The sequence below is a fragment of the Pieris rapae genome, chromosome 13 (genome assembly GCF_905147795.1).
Source record: "Pieris rapae chromosome 13, ilPieRapa1.1, whole genome shotgun sequence".
Lineage (NCBI taxonomy): Eukaryota > Metazoa > Arthropoda > Insecta > Lepidoptera > Pieridae > Pieris > Pieris rapae.
Genome location: NC_059521.1, coordinates 9,546,628 through 9,565,137, shown reverse-complemented (window position 1 = coordinate 9,565,137; position 18,510 = coordinate 9,546,628). Strand labels below are relative to the sequence as shown.

Below are 18,510 nucleotides of genomic sequence, written 5' to 3'. Positions count from 1 at the left end.
CCTGATGTTAATTATTTGCGTTGCCGACCTTTTAAGAATTGGTACGCTCTTTTCTTGAAGGAGGGACCCTAAGTCGAATTGGTTCGGAAATACTTCAGTGGGGAGCTTGTTCCACAAATACCTACTGTCGGTGGCATATGCACGTATGATATTAAAATTGTGGGACCCACACCAGGCTCCAGGGAACACTGTAAAGACTTGGGCAAATCCAACCCAACCGCGGCTATATTATCGATGGTTTATGTAATAACTACAGTCTTTGTGAATATGTTAGTTTCATTATGTTTCCTGTATTAAAATACTCAAGGTCAGCGATAAAATTGAAAAACACGATCTATTGCAGTTTTCCGTGTGTGTGGGTTGGGTTTTTCATTGAATTCTATGGGTATTTAAATACGATTTTAGCAGAATTTATACCGCATGCTCGATATTGATCTAAGTTTGCCATATCAGCGCATGGTGAACTATATCCGAAGAAAAACAGAACTTATAGGGATTAGGACCCATTTAAATGCATAAAGAAATTTAATTAATTAGTAAAATATTTTAATAACACAAATATAGAGTATATAACCAACCAAGAAAATTTAAAAAGTTTGGTCCCTGTAGCAGTGTACATTTAACGCTGGCAGCATTTCTTCGCTGTATTGCGATACTTATTCGTTGAGCGAAAAAAGCATCAGATCTGGAGTCACCGGCACTATCTATTAGTGATTTAGTATAGTAATAAGCGATCTAGTTTAAAAAATTAATTACAGTTTTTTGATCTGTTTCTTGACAGCGTCAATACTATCCGTCAGAAAGGGACACACGTAATTTTCCTAGCCAATTTAAATTGCTGTAGCTGAATGCGTGAGGAATTGTTTTCAATAATAAATAAACATAAAAAACCTCTCTTTGAAATTATTCATTGTATTATATAATATTAATACTTTTGTCACTTTGAAAACTCTATAGAACATTTTTCCTTTTGAAACATGTTATAAATAATTATGTTTTTATTACAAAATGCACGATCACAGAAAGGCATTACAATAAATTAATTTAAATGAAATTAGTGTTATGCGTAATAAATTCGAATGATCCGAAATTAGTGTCCTTTATTAGAAAGGAAAGGTCACATTGAAACCCTAACATATGTTTGCATGGAAACGATACGACGCGTTGTCCTTGACTTTGTTCATCTCACAATACGGAAAATAGCGCTATTTCAGTACGAATACATTGTTTACACGTAATGTCGATAATGGTTTAACCTAAAAGAATTTAAATCACTTATAAATTACGTAACTGTGGTAACTATCACTCATAATATTATATCTGAATCTATCACAGCTGAAAAACTCAAAACGTCATATAAAACTCATTAATTCGTGTAAATTTTGTGAAACAGTAAATGTTGTCTTTACTCTCCCACCACAGGGAAAGAAATAGTCTGTGTAAAGTACCACAACCTTTACCTATTTTGACAGGTCGATTTCGGTACTGATGGAACAATCCATTTTTGACATACGTGATTAAATAAGCGTCTCTGAATTTGTCTCTTACCGTACGAGCTGTCAATTGCCCGTACAGAATCCATTGCTGCAATGAAAACTTGTTTTTAATATCCGAGTTACAAATGCACTTGCACATTCACTGCTCCACAGCAGGGGAACGTGGAACTCGCCCCACACCAAAATCTCTGCTATTCTGTTGTATTGTGGGTAGGCCCACTAAAACACCACCGGTTAGAGATGTCCCAGGATGCTCCCATTCTATCGGAACAAGTGCTTCACTTCACAAATCTACATAATAGTGCAAATGTAATATATTGTTTTACATAGCACCCCTTATAACGGGAAGATGGTGGAGAAGCTAAGCAGAAAGGTGTCAAATCTCCTCTATCCTAAAAAGGGACTCGATTTGGTAAAATTAGACCTGATAGGCCCGTTCGAGAACTACTCCGGAAATATCCTCATGATGTTAATGGGCAACCGTCATCTCTGCTATTTAACCGAATCTAACAATTTTGTGGCAGATGTTTTTCCAAGCGCGATCTGTGCTCGATATTTTATATCAAATATTACAAAGCTGTGATCATACTTAGCTAGGACCAGGTGTTTGAAATGCATTTCCGTTCACAGGAACTGATAATAATGGATACCATCAAATAAAATATATTTATGTTCATTTCAAGGCACGTCAATCGTGACTACGCGACTCGCATTAATTCAATATTAATAGTAAAGATATAAAATCGGTGAAGGCTGTATATGTTTATTACAACCACAGATTATGCAGTGATTGATGCTTGCATATGTAGCTTACGTAGTTCAATTAAAAATTATTATTATGTATGTTCAAACAAAGTGTTATAGATATTTGGGTTTGATTGACAATTCATTCCATTTAGTTGGGAGACAGGTTTCGGCTGCTAAGATTTAAAGTACATACATGATGAAGAGTATGGGTGATATTTAAAATGATAGATTTGTGCTATGACTCCTGCATCTTAGTATATCAGTTAATAGATTATAATATATATATCCTTATCATTATAACCACCTACTCTGCCAGTTAAAATAGTAATAACAGCGTCTTATTGTTAAAAAAATAACAATCATAACAAACTCTTTGTTCAAGTTCGAATTTTAAAAATCATTCCCGCTAAAAAAAGTATCGAAACTTGAAATTAGTCTGTGGGCGTCAAAATCGAAAATATTCAATGCAAATTTTCGTCTACAAGTTGACGGAATGAACAATACATTGCCTTCCTTTGTTCCTTTTACGAATATAATACATGTATGTAGATACGGCACGGCGCCGAATTATAGGTCATAGATTAAAAACTTATAGACGTTTCACATTCTAAGAAACGTTGTAAGAAGAATATTTTCATTCTTCACGAAGCCCAAGTCTTCTTAAGTGTTAATCTTTATCGCTCAAAATAAATGTTCATTAGTCCACAGTACGGCTATGATACCCGTATGACTGCTCAATATTCTTATCTAAAGTAGTTATTAATATTTTTAGTTTGGCTATGTATTGTATGTCTTGTATGTATCAATAGAGAACAAATAAAAGCCACTTCCTAATCTTAATAAAAATATTTAGGAATTCAAAAAAATACAAACTCGCAAAACAAAAAATACATCTAGTACTGAATAGAATTCCAGAACAATTCAAATCTATTTAATGTCAATCAATATTTTTTTGTCTTGTAGCAATGACCGCATTAACTGAATTTTCTATTTACGAGAAATGTATACGCAATGTAATTTAATAATTATGTTTCATTCGAAAATTATACATTTGCACAATTAAGTTAAAACGTGACATGTAATAATATAAACCATAAGATATTATATTACTGTTAATGTAGGTTAAGGTTAAACATGCCATAAATTGTAAATAAACGATGAAGAAAAGTCTTTAATTTATGTCACGCGCTTCCTTTGAACAAATTTAAATTACATTTTAATTAATAAACTTTGGGGCAAATCACCTATTAACATGCATAATTATGAATATTGAATCAAACTATGAAACTTTTATTTTTTCTACATTTAATATACTTTAGTATGCATATACTTGAGGTGCTATGTTAAATATATGATATTTTTTAAATTTATATTTAGATTTAAAATTGTGCATTAATTAGTTACTAATTATTTATCCAAACGTGCATTTCTAATTTATTGTTGAACATGTAATATCTATTCATGACTACAGATTAAAATTACGTAACCGCCAAAATTCGACATCTATAATATAATTACTCTATGGACTTGTCGCTGTGTGCGTGCTACAGAGTACGAAAAAGTGAACACACCCACCGCGCGCCGAAAATTGCGGCCCATACTTTTTGTCCGCGCCAAGTGTCAAGGACACGCGCGCTTCTGTTGCTACGTTTTAAAATTTTTATTCTTTTTGCAGTTTTTTCGTGAATACAAGTCCAAATGAACTTTGGACATTTTTAATTTGAGTGGTGAACTTTTGAGGTTATTATTGTTGCAATATACACATAATTAACCTTTGTTTTTCTATATTGTTTGTAACCTAGTGATAAAATATTGTTCGTACGAGTAGTCAAGAAACTGGTATAAACGTGAAATTAAATAGTTTGATAACAATATTTGCCTCTATATTAATATGAAATATGCATAACTTTCGTGAATGTCAGCTGTCACACATAATTATTGACTTATTTTTTTACTTTACAATATACAAACTGAATTTTTGTGAATATATTCTAATGTTATTAATGTGTTATCAAATCATCTAATTTATTATACGACACTCCCTAAAACGGATGTGTAATATGTAAAAATTAAAGTGCCATTGACCTTAATAGCTTATGATTAAAATCAAGAAACGTGTTAAACAACACATGCTGGGTAAAGCGTCTTTGAAATAACAAGTGTATAACAATATTATTTATACAATTACTTAGTGTATTCATTAGAGGAAACGTAGTGAAAAGCTATTGATAAGCAAATAAAATGAAATATTTTTGACATTTTAAGTCGTGTTAAAAAGTTACATGACTTCTATTGTAAACATTTACATGCTTTAAGATCGATTATCATGAATAAAAGCTAGTGTTACACTTATTGCAATATTTACGTTAAGAAAAATAATATTTGGTTATAATTTTCATACAGCAGTGTAGGCCTAACTTTAGCGTGCGTCTCTCATTCCTGAGATCGTAGATTCGATCCCCGGCTGTGCGCCAATGGACTTTCTTTCTATGTGTGCATTAAACATTCAATCGAACGGCGAAGGAAGAACGTGAGGAAACTAAGACCCAAAAGGTTGGCTTGTGTCAGGCACAGGAAGCTGATCATTAATTATTATGATTGCCTATTAGAATGACTAATCTCGATATTGACACATATACAGAAATATCATGTTTTATTTTAATTTTTATAAGAAAAAATCTTTACAAAAAAGCCTCAAAATGTATCATCTGAGCCCTTATCCAAAGGTTCTAATCTTGGCAAAACAATCGTTACAGAATATTGTATACCTCGTATAGGTAATATTTAACATACATACCTCAGTAGATTTCTTCATTTATTTTATGGTGCCTTTGTACAGTCCAGTAAACTTATCCCCCGCAGATATGGCGCCAGATTAGATTTCATTGTTTGCTGATGTTAATTTCATTAAGTGTGGTATTACTACTGGCTTGAAAGAGATTAGATACTCTGTTAGTAGCGCGAAATACCTTGGACTAATTCTCGACGAATAAAAAACGTATACCACAGAATTATCAATTAATTATATTACAGATTATTAATAAAACGTACTCAGAAATGTAGACCATATCCTGTAATTGACTGTTATTCAGTCAATTACAGGATATGGATGTATAATCTTAGCTGATCCTTTTACAATGTGTCAATAATTTTAAGACACTTGTCTATGATAAAAAGAAAAATAAACTATGTTTTGTAGTTAAGCACTTCCAAGAAACCAACTACAAAGTAATATAATGTTTAATATTAAAAAAGCTTTGAATCGTTTTAACTTCTAACAGCGTAATAAAACTAAAGTAATACGGTCATATACACAGTAAAGTGGGTGCGACTCGAAACTAGGTCACCCATTTCTCGTATCCCGAGGACAAAGACGGGGGAAGCTTCCCATTAACGCCATACAAGATTCTTTATCCTTTGCACACTTATTAAAAATAAAGGAGTATGAAAGAGAAAACTAGAGTTCAAAACATTCCTTAAAGATATTGAGTACATACTTTGAAAATATAATGAAAATGTCAATAGTGACTTCAGCGCGACTCTCATCCCTGAAATCGTAGGTTCGAACCCACAGCTGTGCAATAACTTTATCTTTTTGCGCCTTTAATACTCGTACGGTACAGGAAAACATCGTCGCCATGCCTTAGAGCCACGGTGTGTCAGGCACAGAAGGCTGATCATATTTGCCATTTAGTTACAAAAGATCACGAAACATATATAAAAATCTGAGGCCCAAACCTAAAAATCTGTAACCAAATACTACTGTTTATATTGTGGATTACCAACGGTCCCATGTTGATAGAAAACATACATCTGGATACATAATTATTGCTATAAAATCTTTGTATAAGTACAATAGATACCATATTATAATTCTCAAATTATAGTTTAACCGCCGGGATCCCGTAGAACGAAACGTAAACATACTGTTTCATACTATATCAGAACAATCCGAAATTTCGCCTGCTGATTAACACGATTTTCATCATGGGATAGGATCATGTGATTCCAAACTCTTTATTTTATTTATCTATTATTCAAAGAGTTCATATTGAGGCCTACCTAGTATGTGAAAGACAGGGAAGGTTTGCTCTTAAAGAACATTTTAACTCAATTATTAACACAATTGGTTTTAAAACGATGGTGGATAGAGAATAAATATATATGTGATTACTTTATTAATCAGATATATAGACGAACGAGAGAATGTGTGAATGAAATCATTGAAGACAAAAATTATATTAGAGTATTAAGCAATGTTTTGTTAGTGATTGAAAGTGATATTTTACGATTTGTATGAAATGCAAGTGTCTTATAATTACGTCCGTTTATAAGCGAAAGACATAACATGTTTTCTCCCACGCAATATCGACCGGATACATTTATTTTTCATTCTCCTTTTTGGGCTACGGACGTCCTACTGCCTGGTGTTAATATATGGATAATGCTCTACCTACGCGGCCATTTGACATTTCAAATAGCACTCGATAAATTTGCATTTTAATGCAGTCGTAAATTCGAGCACGTGAGCTTTCTTCGGCTAATATTTGCACAGATGGTAGACTAGAAATATTCGTTACGAATTAAACATTCTGTACTATCAGAAATTTGTGTTGAATAGTCCATTTATCGAAGGACTAAGACGATTTAATGTGACAGCTGACATTTGACAATTTGACATATATAATGTGAAAATAATTTATGAAAGCAAATGCTTACTCGATATGTTACAGCTGGTACAAAAGTCGGTCAAATTCTACTAAACATTAACGCAATCTGTGGTATATCCTAAGTATAGAATACATACAATAAAATTATATTTACAAATCATGACCCAAAGATTCAGAAACAATACTTAGCACATAGATGAGTCCTGTTAGTAAAAACTTTAGTGTAGTTCAACTTATAGATTAAATGGCTGATTGACTGGCTGAATTGGCTGAATGACTGATTACTGAACAAATTAAAGAAATGAATAAATTAGAGACAAAAGATATAATATACTAAATCCTACTAGTTACATATGATATTTTAATTATAAGTTTCTTAATACCTCAAAAATGTAGTTCGGAATGAATAGCTGTCTAGTCCGAATATTATTTTGTCCCATTCGGTGTCGAGACCATTGGTCCGTGGGGTTCTACCGCTATACGACTTTTTAAGGATATAGCTAAAAGGTTAGTCCACATCACAAGATACCGAAGAGCTGGCAGCTACCTCGGACAAAGAATTAGTCTAGCTATTCAAAAGGGGAACGCTGCCAGTATCTTAGGAACCTTGCTTAAAGGGACTCCTTTTAATAAAATATTTTAGTCATTACATTTTAAGGTGAGTTATTGTTTTTGTTTAATTTCATTGTGGTTGCTTGGAAGAAATCGCTCGAAAGCGATAAGGCCGCCAGTTGCCCACCTTTTCACTTAATTATGTTCAATTTTTATATTGTAATGTAACGAAGTGTTAATAAATAAATTATCTTAGTGGCGCCACAACCTAATCCAAGCAAATATCGTAGTCGAGTAATTAGTATATGTTGATAATGCTAGAAATAGTAATGTACATATGTCTTAATACCACTATTCGGATACAGCAAGAGATTCACGGCCTCAGAGTCCTATATTTGTTTCATGATCATATAAGAGCCAAAAGAGATCATTCAATGCCACCTAAGAGGCAAGTTGGTGATCTTTGTGTGCCTGACACACGCCGTCGATATTTTCCTTCACCGTTCGAATCTTTAAGAAAATATATGTAAAAAAATAGAGTCATACTTCGCGTTTATGAATACTTATCTTATAAATTATAGGTTTATAAAGTTATAAGTTATATATTGCCTAAATAAGCTGTATATACTTGCTTACTAATTGACTAGTTAGCATGCAATTTGCAATTGCGTAAAACGCATTAGCGTGCTCAGTTTTTGTGTAGCTTTTGCTAAGTGAACCTGTTTTGTGTTAAACAGCGGATAATGTTCTATTACAATCTTGATGCTCTTTACACTTTGAAGATTCATTGAGTTTAAGCTTTTTTTTTTGATAAAAGCTTGCCAATGCTCGGCGCACTGATACATTGGTAGATAAATAAAATACAATTTTTAATGAGACAAGCGATTACAGGCATACATGACATGCACGAAGAGATACATAAAAAAAACAATTAAAATTACAACTAAACGCTACTAAAACCAGTGCCGCTACAACTTTTTAGATCTGGTCTGGATCTGATCTCTCTCACGATTATCTGTCAATCTAATAGGCAAGTTGGTGATTCGCCTCCAGAGCCTGAAACACGCCGTCGACTTTATACCGGTTTCCTTACGATGTCCTTCACCGTTCCATCGAATGTTAAATGCGCAAATAGACAGAAAGTCCATTGGTGCAGAGCCGGGGATCAAACCTCCTGCTTCAAGGATGAGAGTCGCTCCCTAAGCTTGGCCAACACTAATACTCTCATAAACAGCATGACTTCATGATTTTTTTGTAATTACGTGTAATCATTATGACAAGTTTATGAATAGCATGTTCGTTGATTGGCATCATAATCGTTTTAATAATAGCTTTAATCACGCAGTAAATTAAAATTACAATATTTTTTGAAACTCAAATGAAAAACTTGCCTATTTATCGTTGAGTTACGTAAGAAGGATGCGTCGCGCAGATTTTCCTCTCCGCTAACGGAATAAACGATTTTCGCATCTAGGTTACTGCCAGTGCTTTATTGTATTTACGTGACAGATATATACAGATAGCTGCTCCGGCTGGGTCAAGGTGCTCGGCAGCTTTCGACTATATCTAAATATGGAATCAATGTTAACTCACGTTTAGCAAATCGTGTATTACCGCAGGCACCTAATTTCCACATAATATCCTCACACCAGTACAGCTGTTAATCCGCTGGTGTCCTTGTTATAATCTACTCAACAATAGATACGCGGAAGCCCGTTCAGAGTCGTAAAAAACTTTATGACGCGCTTACAATTGACGACTGTAAAATCATTTTATTGGGGAAGCGTCCAGCTAATAACAATACCAGCTGTGTGATTACGAAAGTGCCCATCGTGTGCTTGCAATAGGTTAATAAGGTTAGAAGGACCTGGTACCCGGTTCTGTCTAGGCTTTGGCTTTCAACTACTTCTTAAATGACAAATCATTCTAAATTTAAAAATTTTAATAAAAGAAATTAACGCGCGGCTAACGAGTTTAATTTGTCTACTAGTAATGCCTATTGGTATCGCCTGCATAAAACCAATGGTAATAAAAATTGTTGAAGAACCCCATACAGAATATCAACATTGTCTTCTCTTATTCATTACTAAACGATAAGCAAAAAATACTGCTAAAATAAAAGAAATATATTAACTTTTGGTAACATTTATGTCTACCATAATTGTCATGTATTTAGAGAAACTTGCAACGTAAACTACGTTCCGTAGCTATCTTCTTATATGCTGTGGTGAATTTTAATAAATAAATTCGCACTAGAACTGCGTTGCAAGACTAGGAAGTCTTCAGAGTTTTGGTTCTTTATGAAATGTCATTAACATAAATTTCTTTCTTTCCAGATCGAGATACCCGTGAAGACTTCTAATTGTAAGACTAAAGTGCCATTCTGAACCAGTTTACCACGACAAGTGATATTAGGTTAAAGTGATAGTGATATAGAGATAGTATTACCAGATATTTTTATTGTGTAACGTAACCAAAAAGAAGCTAAACTGGCTCCATACAAGGATATCATGAATTCGTCGAGCATGAGCTCAGCTGTGCCGACAATCAAGTGTGAGGACACGTCTCCATCACCGACGGCCGCTGTCGGAAACGACGGCGATTCCGCGTCATATTTAAGCGTGAATGTCAACCTGAATGCTGCGATGATTAACCTCCTTGCAGCGGAGAACGCGGGAAACGCGACCACCCTGAGAACACCAGAGATTGTCAACGACCTCATCACAATGACAAATCCTCTAGACCAGTATAATTACGACAAGAATTCCAACTTTAGGGTAAGTTGAATTATATCATCATCACATCACTGACCCTTGTCTTTGCATTCGCAATCTATTTAGTGCTTCTTGCACCTCCGAACCCCTATTGTTTCGAAGTCCTTCATAACTCCATCCCACCGACGCAGCTTCGGTCTACCTGATTGTCTTTGGGAGCATTCCAGTATTAAGTCACGCAATTTTTGGAGGTTCTGGCCCCCCCTCACCATATAACGCGCCGTATCGTATCCTAAAATATGCCATTTATGTGGTGTACAGTATCGGAAAGTCGAAAATAATATTAACAATAACGCATAATTCAGTCCCCGCCCCGCATCAAAACATTTTGAGTGCTTTCTACTAAGAAATATCTACTCTCGGCTGAAGCTATAATAGTAATAGATTTTACATAAGTTAAATTATATATGATTAAATAATCGGATATAATTATGGTCCAGCGTAATAAGTATCATTTGACTTGCGCTTTGACTAATTGCGTTGGCGATTTAATAGAAAAATTGGTTTATTAGCAACAGCATATAATTTTATTTGATCACGATTCACAACAATATTCCGTCTTGACCATGAAAGTACTTAGAAAATCGAAGTGGTTTAAATTGAACAAACACCTACACTTAGATAAAGTGCTAGATTAAATACCTGTAATGTTATTAAAGTCTAGATTTAGGATTTATCTATTTTACGTATTTAGTGAGCTTTAGATGTCAAAAAAGAACTTTTAGTGTGAAGGTTATGATATATACTCATATGCTAATGGCGACATCTGTTGGCAACTGTTTGTAACTCTCATAAATATTAGTCTCTTGTATATAGAGAAATTAAAGTGTTAGTCTTTTGAATGGTTATTCAAAAGACTAACACTTTAATTTCTCTATACTATTCTATATTGGAGGTTTCCAAGCGCGTTTAAACAGGTTTGGTATGAAATAGTCAATATTTTATTTTTCTACACATGTTATAAGGAACACAGCCAGATACACGTGTAAAAATAACAAGAGAACTTAAGAGACCAGATCGATGTAACTAGCTACTCGATGAAGCCCGCAAAGAACTATATTTCTCATTACAAAAATGTATACGAGCGAGATGCATGTCGCCATTAGCCATCCCAATTTTAGTCCACTGTGTTCACTCTATCATGCATCTTTAATGCCTATTTGATTTGTCAAACGCACCAATATTGCGAATTTTAAGACGGTAATTGATTAAATAATTTCACACCCATTAGGTATTAACCTAATAGACTTCTTCAAATAATTTGTACGCGGCTTCGGCAAGATAAGCAAACTCCCTTAGTATTATATATTTATTTATATATTTAATAACGTGTAGTTGAGTGTTTGATTTTATTTAAATTATACCCTACTATGGAGAGAGTTAGTTATTTTTTTTAAATTAAGATAGAGGATATAAACATATAGTTCTTTAAACGTCATACTTCTGTGTCTTGGTGTTTTTTGTTAGTCTTTGTTAAAAAATTGTATTTAAAATGTATGAAAATGGCAATCAAATTTGATGTCTACAGAAGTTGCTATTCATAAGCATTACGGCACACTTGAATATAAAAACCACCTTATATATAATATACTTAAACTTACTACCCTGGGCTGTAAGGTTTTCTTACTTTTAAACTCGCAACGATTTCCTCAATCGTCGGAAGTATAGATGGATTCTGGAACGCTAAATGGATTCAACATCCATTTAGCGTTTAATTATTTCGCATTTATTTATTATATTAAGTGGTTAATATAATATCCCCTCTTTAAAGCATCCCGCTGACAGTACAGTAGGTATAACCGGCTTATTTCGCTAGATTAATGAATGGACGTGATTATAAACTACGATGAATTCAGAGCGTGAAATGACAATAGACAAAGCCGATATTTATCTGTTGTGACACATTTTGCATAATAGAACTGCTACCATTCATGTCCTGTACGATTAAGCATTCTGTTTTTATCTGAAGTGGAAATGCAGAAGGTCGAAGGTTGTATATAGATGCTTCACCTAGCTACAAATTGCAGTGTGTTGGCCTAGTGGCTCCACGCGTGACTCTCATCCCTAAGGTCATAGGTTCGGTGCTCGCTATTCATCAATGGACTTTCTTACTACGTGTAACATTCGCTCGAAAGGTGAAGAAAAGCATCGTGAAGAAACCGGCTTGACGTAAAGAAAGCAACGGCAACAAAGTCGACGGCGTGTGTCAGGCACAGAAGGCTGACCGAAGGCTTGCTTGACCTTGCCTTGAAATTGAGTTGTCTGTTGTACTTGTCTAGATAATATAAGTATTGCAGGACCAGCATGTTTCCAAACATTCTTATATTGAATATAATCCTCTAATTTGTAATCTTCTTATTAAAATATACCTTTTGTTTACAGAATATGTGTGGGAACGATTCAAACTCTTCGATGTCCAATGGATCTTCGGCTACCTCGCCAGCCTCTGGCACTCCGCCGAGTATACAAAAGGTAGAAGAATGTTTTAAAATATGTACTTGCATTATTATTGCTTACGTAGATGATTCTCGCCGTTTTTACTTGGAATGTTACGATATGTTTTTTATATAAAAATATATAATAAAAATATAATATTAATATAATTATATAACACTATTAAGCTATTTATAAAATTAACAGAGAACGTTTTGCTATCCTTAATTCTATTCGAAGTACACTTTATATTTTATTCTTGATAAAACTTCGTAATTAAAATCTACAGACCATTTAAATCTAAAATCGAGTGTCATAACTTATCTATATTATACAAACTTGCAAAACACGCCTTTTTATGACGCCGCAGCCACGCCCATTGCATTAGATAACGTATCTGAAAAATTCTAGAAAATTATTTAAGATCGATAAATTCATCACGATAGTTACGCGTATAAAATGCTACTTTTAAACTGTAACAATGACCACGTAAATTGATTACTATGGACTATGAAAGGATTATTATTAGTAGGGGTTATTCATTAATACTGGAGTATTCTTTATAAATAATTAAAAAAAATACCATCCTTGTTCCATATCTTTTTTATTATTTGTGTGTGTTCGTTAGTAATAAATGTTATGTCTATGTGTATTAAATTTAGGATAAGAATCATAACATAGTACTAAGTAATAAAACTCGTCTAATAACGAAGAACACTACTTGAAATTGTGTCTCCTAGACCACAGCATTAAGAATTCAAATATTTTTACTGTACTGCAAACATAATAAATCAATGAATTATGAAAATTGCACATTTAACCTCTATTCAAGATAATAAGTATAGTTTTTTTAACCTCGGACAATAAGCGGATGTTATTAATGTGAGAAAATATACATATTCAATAGTTAAATTGAGATTGCATGCACCTACCTGTTATAACTTTAAAACGAATTATGATTGATCCACTACCAGATTTAATCTATTAAAATTACTATAGAACGACCGAATGAATATATTTTAAAGTATAGGGGGGCAAACGTCCCCACGGGTCGTTTAAAAGGGGCAGGGAACGCGTCCTCTGGACACCCATTTAGCGGGTACGTCGCCGATGATTATATATATATTTATGATTTTATACCAATATTCAGACTTCCCCTTAAACTACTTTAAATTAGACAAAATTTCTTATATACAATTATTTAGTAGTTCCCAAAATAAAATTTATCCATCAAGGAGATTAGTAGTCGAGATATTATTGTGTATTTAAAAATTATTTATAGAATCAGTAAGAACTAGTTAAGATTATACCTGACCTCTCCAAAGTGTGATTCCACTTGGGTAAAGATATGTCTACAAAATGATTTAACATGAAACTAGGAAAAACATTGTGTACGTTAAAATAACCTTCTAATCAAGGTGAGTTTTGATATAGTCACGATGTTTACTTTAAAGTTTTAATTTAACTGTAAATTGATTGATCGTTAGTGATTGCCAATGGTTAATGCAAATTCAATGGCCAAAAGTTTGTTAAATATTTCAAAACTTATGAAATGATTGATTTACTATTAATTACTAACAAGACATATAGAAAAAGAATTAAATTGATTTCGCATAAGTTTTGTGGGCTAATGGCTCATCTGATGTTAAGTAATTCCACCACCCATGGACACTTACACTGACTGCTAAGGCCCGCAAGGGCGTCGCCGGCCTATAAAACTGAACAATGATGGTTTAGTTTTATTTTTGAGAATACACTTAATTGTATACACAAGGGTAGATACAATTAAAAAAAAACTATAAAATAGGTCTTTTTAAAATTATGTGTATACGTATACACATAATTTTAAATGTCTATTAAAAAAATTGTGTGTAAATAATATACAATTGTTTATACAATTGTTTGTGTAAATATTATACAATGCCATTTAAAAAGAAATTCACTTATAACACTTAAGGAATATTCCCAAACAATTTTTTTGTTACGTGATTCCAAGTTACTCAGTAAGGGCGTTGTTTATTTCTTCGTTCTGATATCACGTTAATCTTTTTTTTAACAAAAGCTTTCGACGTTTTACGTGGGCTCGCTTTGTGTCATATCCTAATACCCCACCAATACTCGCCCAAAACGGGACCATACCTAATCTACTTACCCAAACATTAATATTTTCAACACACACATAAATATTTACGACAAATGATATTATCTTTTCCAGACGTGTTCGGAATTAATCAAGGCTGGCTTGAAGCTGTCCATCGAGTCGAAACGGAAATTATCCGGTAGCGACACTGATGGCGGCATCAAGAGGATGAAGAGGGAAGATAGTGACGACGACTACGATAGCAGTAATACTCAGACGCCTAAGAGCGAGGTGAGAAGATAAGTCATCTTACTTGCTTCCAAGCTTTTTTTATATATCACTCGGCAAGCATTTGTGTATGACATATGTGCACTTGAAAGCTTTAAAATTTTGTGACAGACTGTGTAGTAGTTGATTGAATGAGAGAAAAGAAGAGAGTGTTGCTAATATTTTATTTTACTTAATAAATGTAGGTTTGAATATGTCCTTTTTGAACCATTTTTTTACCATAAATTTATTGCTAAAATGTTTTTGTAAATGTTGGACGTACTCTAATAAACTAACATTATTTCTGGGTTTCCATTACTAATCGTAGTTAGTGACTTTTTTAATGGCTGAACCGTTAACTCGAAAATAATTCCAAGTAAGAAGTATGGTTTTATATTAAATTAAATAATTGAGCAGTTCTACATATTTCCTTTATTAATGTCGGTCCGTTTGTCTGCCACACTCGAGTATGGTAACGATGAACTGAAAATTCTATCAATGTTATATATTATACATTCACATTTGTCATAATTATATACAGTACAATTATAAATAACTTAATATTATGACATTATATTAATGTTCTTATTATATGATATCTTAAAAATTAATATGACATTTGCATGCCTATTTATATATCTCGAATTGTGCGGATTTTTGTTAATCATCGATCAAATTAGAAGATAGTGAGAAAGATAGTGGTATCTTGGCAAATAAACTATTATTATTACTAAAAAACTTTCTTTATAAATACATATTAGCCGAATCTATCTTGGAGCATTTATTTAAGTCCAGGGAAGGTTTTAATAGTAAGCATAAATAATGTAGTACCCTTTAGAAATGTGTGATTCATAGCTAAGGTCCGTTCTCCATTAAACCAGTTATTATAATTTTTTCATTTTGAAACAAATATTTGTTGCTAATTGTGTGTGTAACGTGTGTCATGCACTGGAGGCTGATCACCTACTTGCCTATTAGATTTAAAAATTGATCAAGAAACAGATTCAGAATTCACAGGCTAAGACCTAACGAGGTTGTAGTGCCACTGATTTATTTTATTTGTTAGTAATACGAAGTTCACCGGGTCATCTTAATAAAACTTGTTCGATAATCACCTTACATTCTCAACGCAATTCGCTGGTAATTCTCCGAGCTATTAAAAACATCAGGACAGTATTCATATTTTTCAGCTAATTTATTACTTCCTCGCATGTGGCGGCACAGTAATAAATTTGTAACCGAATTTTATAATGAACGACCTCGGTTTGCAGTTTACTAATAAAAACTCTGTTTTCATTGTGATAGTGCCATCTTTACATTACAAATTTGCTAAATATTTTGTATTATTCCATAGCTGACAATGAACCTTTATAAAGATTGTCTTGTAATGATAACAAAACGTTTGTTTGCCAAGATAGTGGGACAATTAGATCGATCAACGACAAAAATCTGCATATTCAGCCAGATATATGTCGCAGCCAACTAGATAAATTAGCCGTTCAATTAACAGTCTAGCCGTTTAACTAACGGCCTGAAAGATAGTCAGCTAGTTGATTTAACAGCTAGGTAAATGGCTTGGATCAATGATGTTTCATTACTATTATATCAATAATGGCGTCAGCAAACCATAACTTTGATGGTGTTTTCTAAATTTCGTGAAACACAACAAGTACAATAAAAGAATGCAGTGATAAAAATGATGTGAATTTGACTCCAGCAATTAATTGAAAAGAAATATTTTTATTTACGCTACGGCTAAATATATTTCAGGCCGTTAGTTAAACGGCTAGGCTGTTAATTGAACGGCTAATTAAGATAGTTTGCTGCGACATATATTTAGGCATGCAAATGTCATATTAATTTCTACAATGTCATATAATAAGAACATTAACATAATGTCATAATAATAAGTTAAGTTATTTATAATAGTATATATAATTATGACAGATGAGAATGTTTAATATATAACATTGATAGAATTTTCAGTTCGTTTGCCCTTATTGCTTTGACGACCAATTGTTTTATTCTATATTACAAGATTGAGTTACGAAGTTCAAGGAACTTTGCAATACTTTTATTAAATAAAATATACAACATATTTGTGTAAATAAATAAATAAAATACAATAAAATTATACACTTCAAAAGCGACGGATCTTATCCCTTCAGAAACAATATGCTGTGAAGAACTCGCTGTCATATTCCCAAATATATTTTTTCAATACTCTAACCAGTTTAATGATTGATTTACTCATATGGTAGAACACCTGGTTAGAAAAGTGGGTGTCATTTGTGTAGAAACCTGTGCCTACTTTTAAAGATAATTTAATGATATGGTGGGTGCAAATGCTGTTTATACTACGCATTTTGTGATGAGTCGCTTCTCTGAGTATTCATAAATGTAGGGCTCAATTATTTAAATATTTCTTACTCAGACGATAAAGACGAAACATTTAAACCGCTTGTAAGAACTTTTATAAATGGCTGAACTGTTAACTTGAAAACAAACTAATGAAGTATGGTTTTATATCAAGTTAATTAAAAAAAATTTTTTATAGATAAAAAAAGCTTACCAACGCTTGGCACACTGTTACATCGCTAAAAATAGAAAATCACTAAATACAATTTTAAATGTGACAAACTTATAGGCAAACATGACATTATTTGACAAAAAAATAAACTTAAGAAACTAAATAAAAATTAATATAAAATAAATTTTAATGTGTAGTGTTAGTTAAAAACATACTTCTTAATATAATTAATTCACTATTTAAGTACATCAATAGTTAATATAAAATCTCTACTCAGTAACTTTTCCCAACAATGCGTCCCAATTCAATTGAAGTAATAGAATATATATTGGGATCCACTACACATTGCAGATCTTTATGAAGTCTGTTAACGCATTATAATTCAACGGTTTTATTGAAGTTTTACGAGTTTACAAAGAAGGCATTGCAAATGCGTTCGTGACTTAACTTCCTGATCGAAGGATAGGCTTGCAATGTTGCAAATGAAAGCCTCACAGGTGTACAGAATAGCTAAGCCAACCTTGCATAGTTAGATAATTTTTCTTTAATTAAGAATGATTTGTAACACTTTTTTAAAATTAAATAGTACATTTGGATGCGAGGTATAATGTAACATTGTTAAAGTATTTTTTTGAAATAGGTACGTTTAGTTTACCGACAATTAGTAAATGATTTGATTTTTTAGTATTTTGACAAATTATAAAAAAAAAAACAGATTCTAACACATAAAATTATTTTAATTGCAATTGCAAATTTCCTATCGTCGAAAGGCTTACAATTCTATTACAGACTTTTGTAATCGATTATAAATGATTGTAACTCAAGTGATAACATACAAAACAATTTAATAAAACTATTTTATCTTTCAAATCCGAGATGAAATGGGACTCGATACCAGAATTTCTCCTATTCAGAGACTGTGTGCAATACGCACTGAAACTACTTCCAGCTCGCGTATTCC

The 18,510-nt window shown here is 32.8% G+C and overlaps 1 protein-coding gene across 1 annotated transcript in view; it reads left to right on the top strand.

Moving 5' to 3' along the window:
* The window catches only part of LOC110995893 (activating transcription factor 3), a 62,315-nt gene that overhangs the window by 40,538 nt on the left and 3,267 nt on the right, over window positions 1–18,510 (top strand). The window contains exons 2-4 of the mRNA XM_022263289.2: window positions 9,802–10,242; window positions 12,622–12,711; window positions 14,888–15,043. Coding sequence (XP_022118981.2) covers window positions 9,976–10,242; window positions 12,622–12,711; window positions 14,888–15,043 — 513 coding nt within the window. The 5' untranslated portion in view covers window positions 9,802–9,975. The remainder of the gene's footprint in view (window positions 1–9,801; window positions 10,243–12,621; window positions 12,712–14,887; window positions 15,044–18,510) is intronic.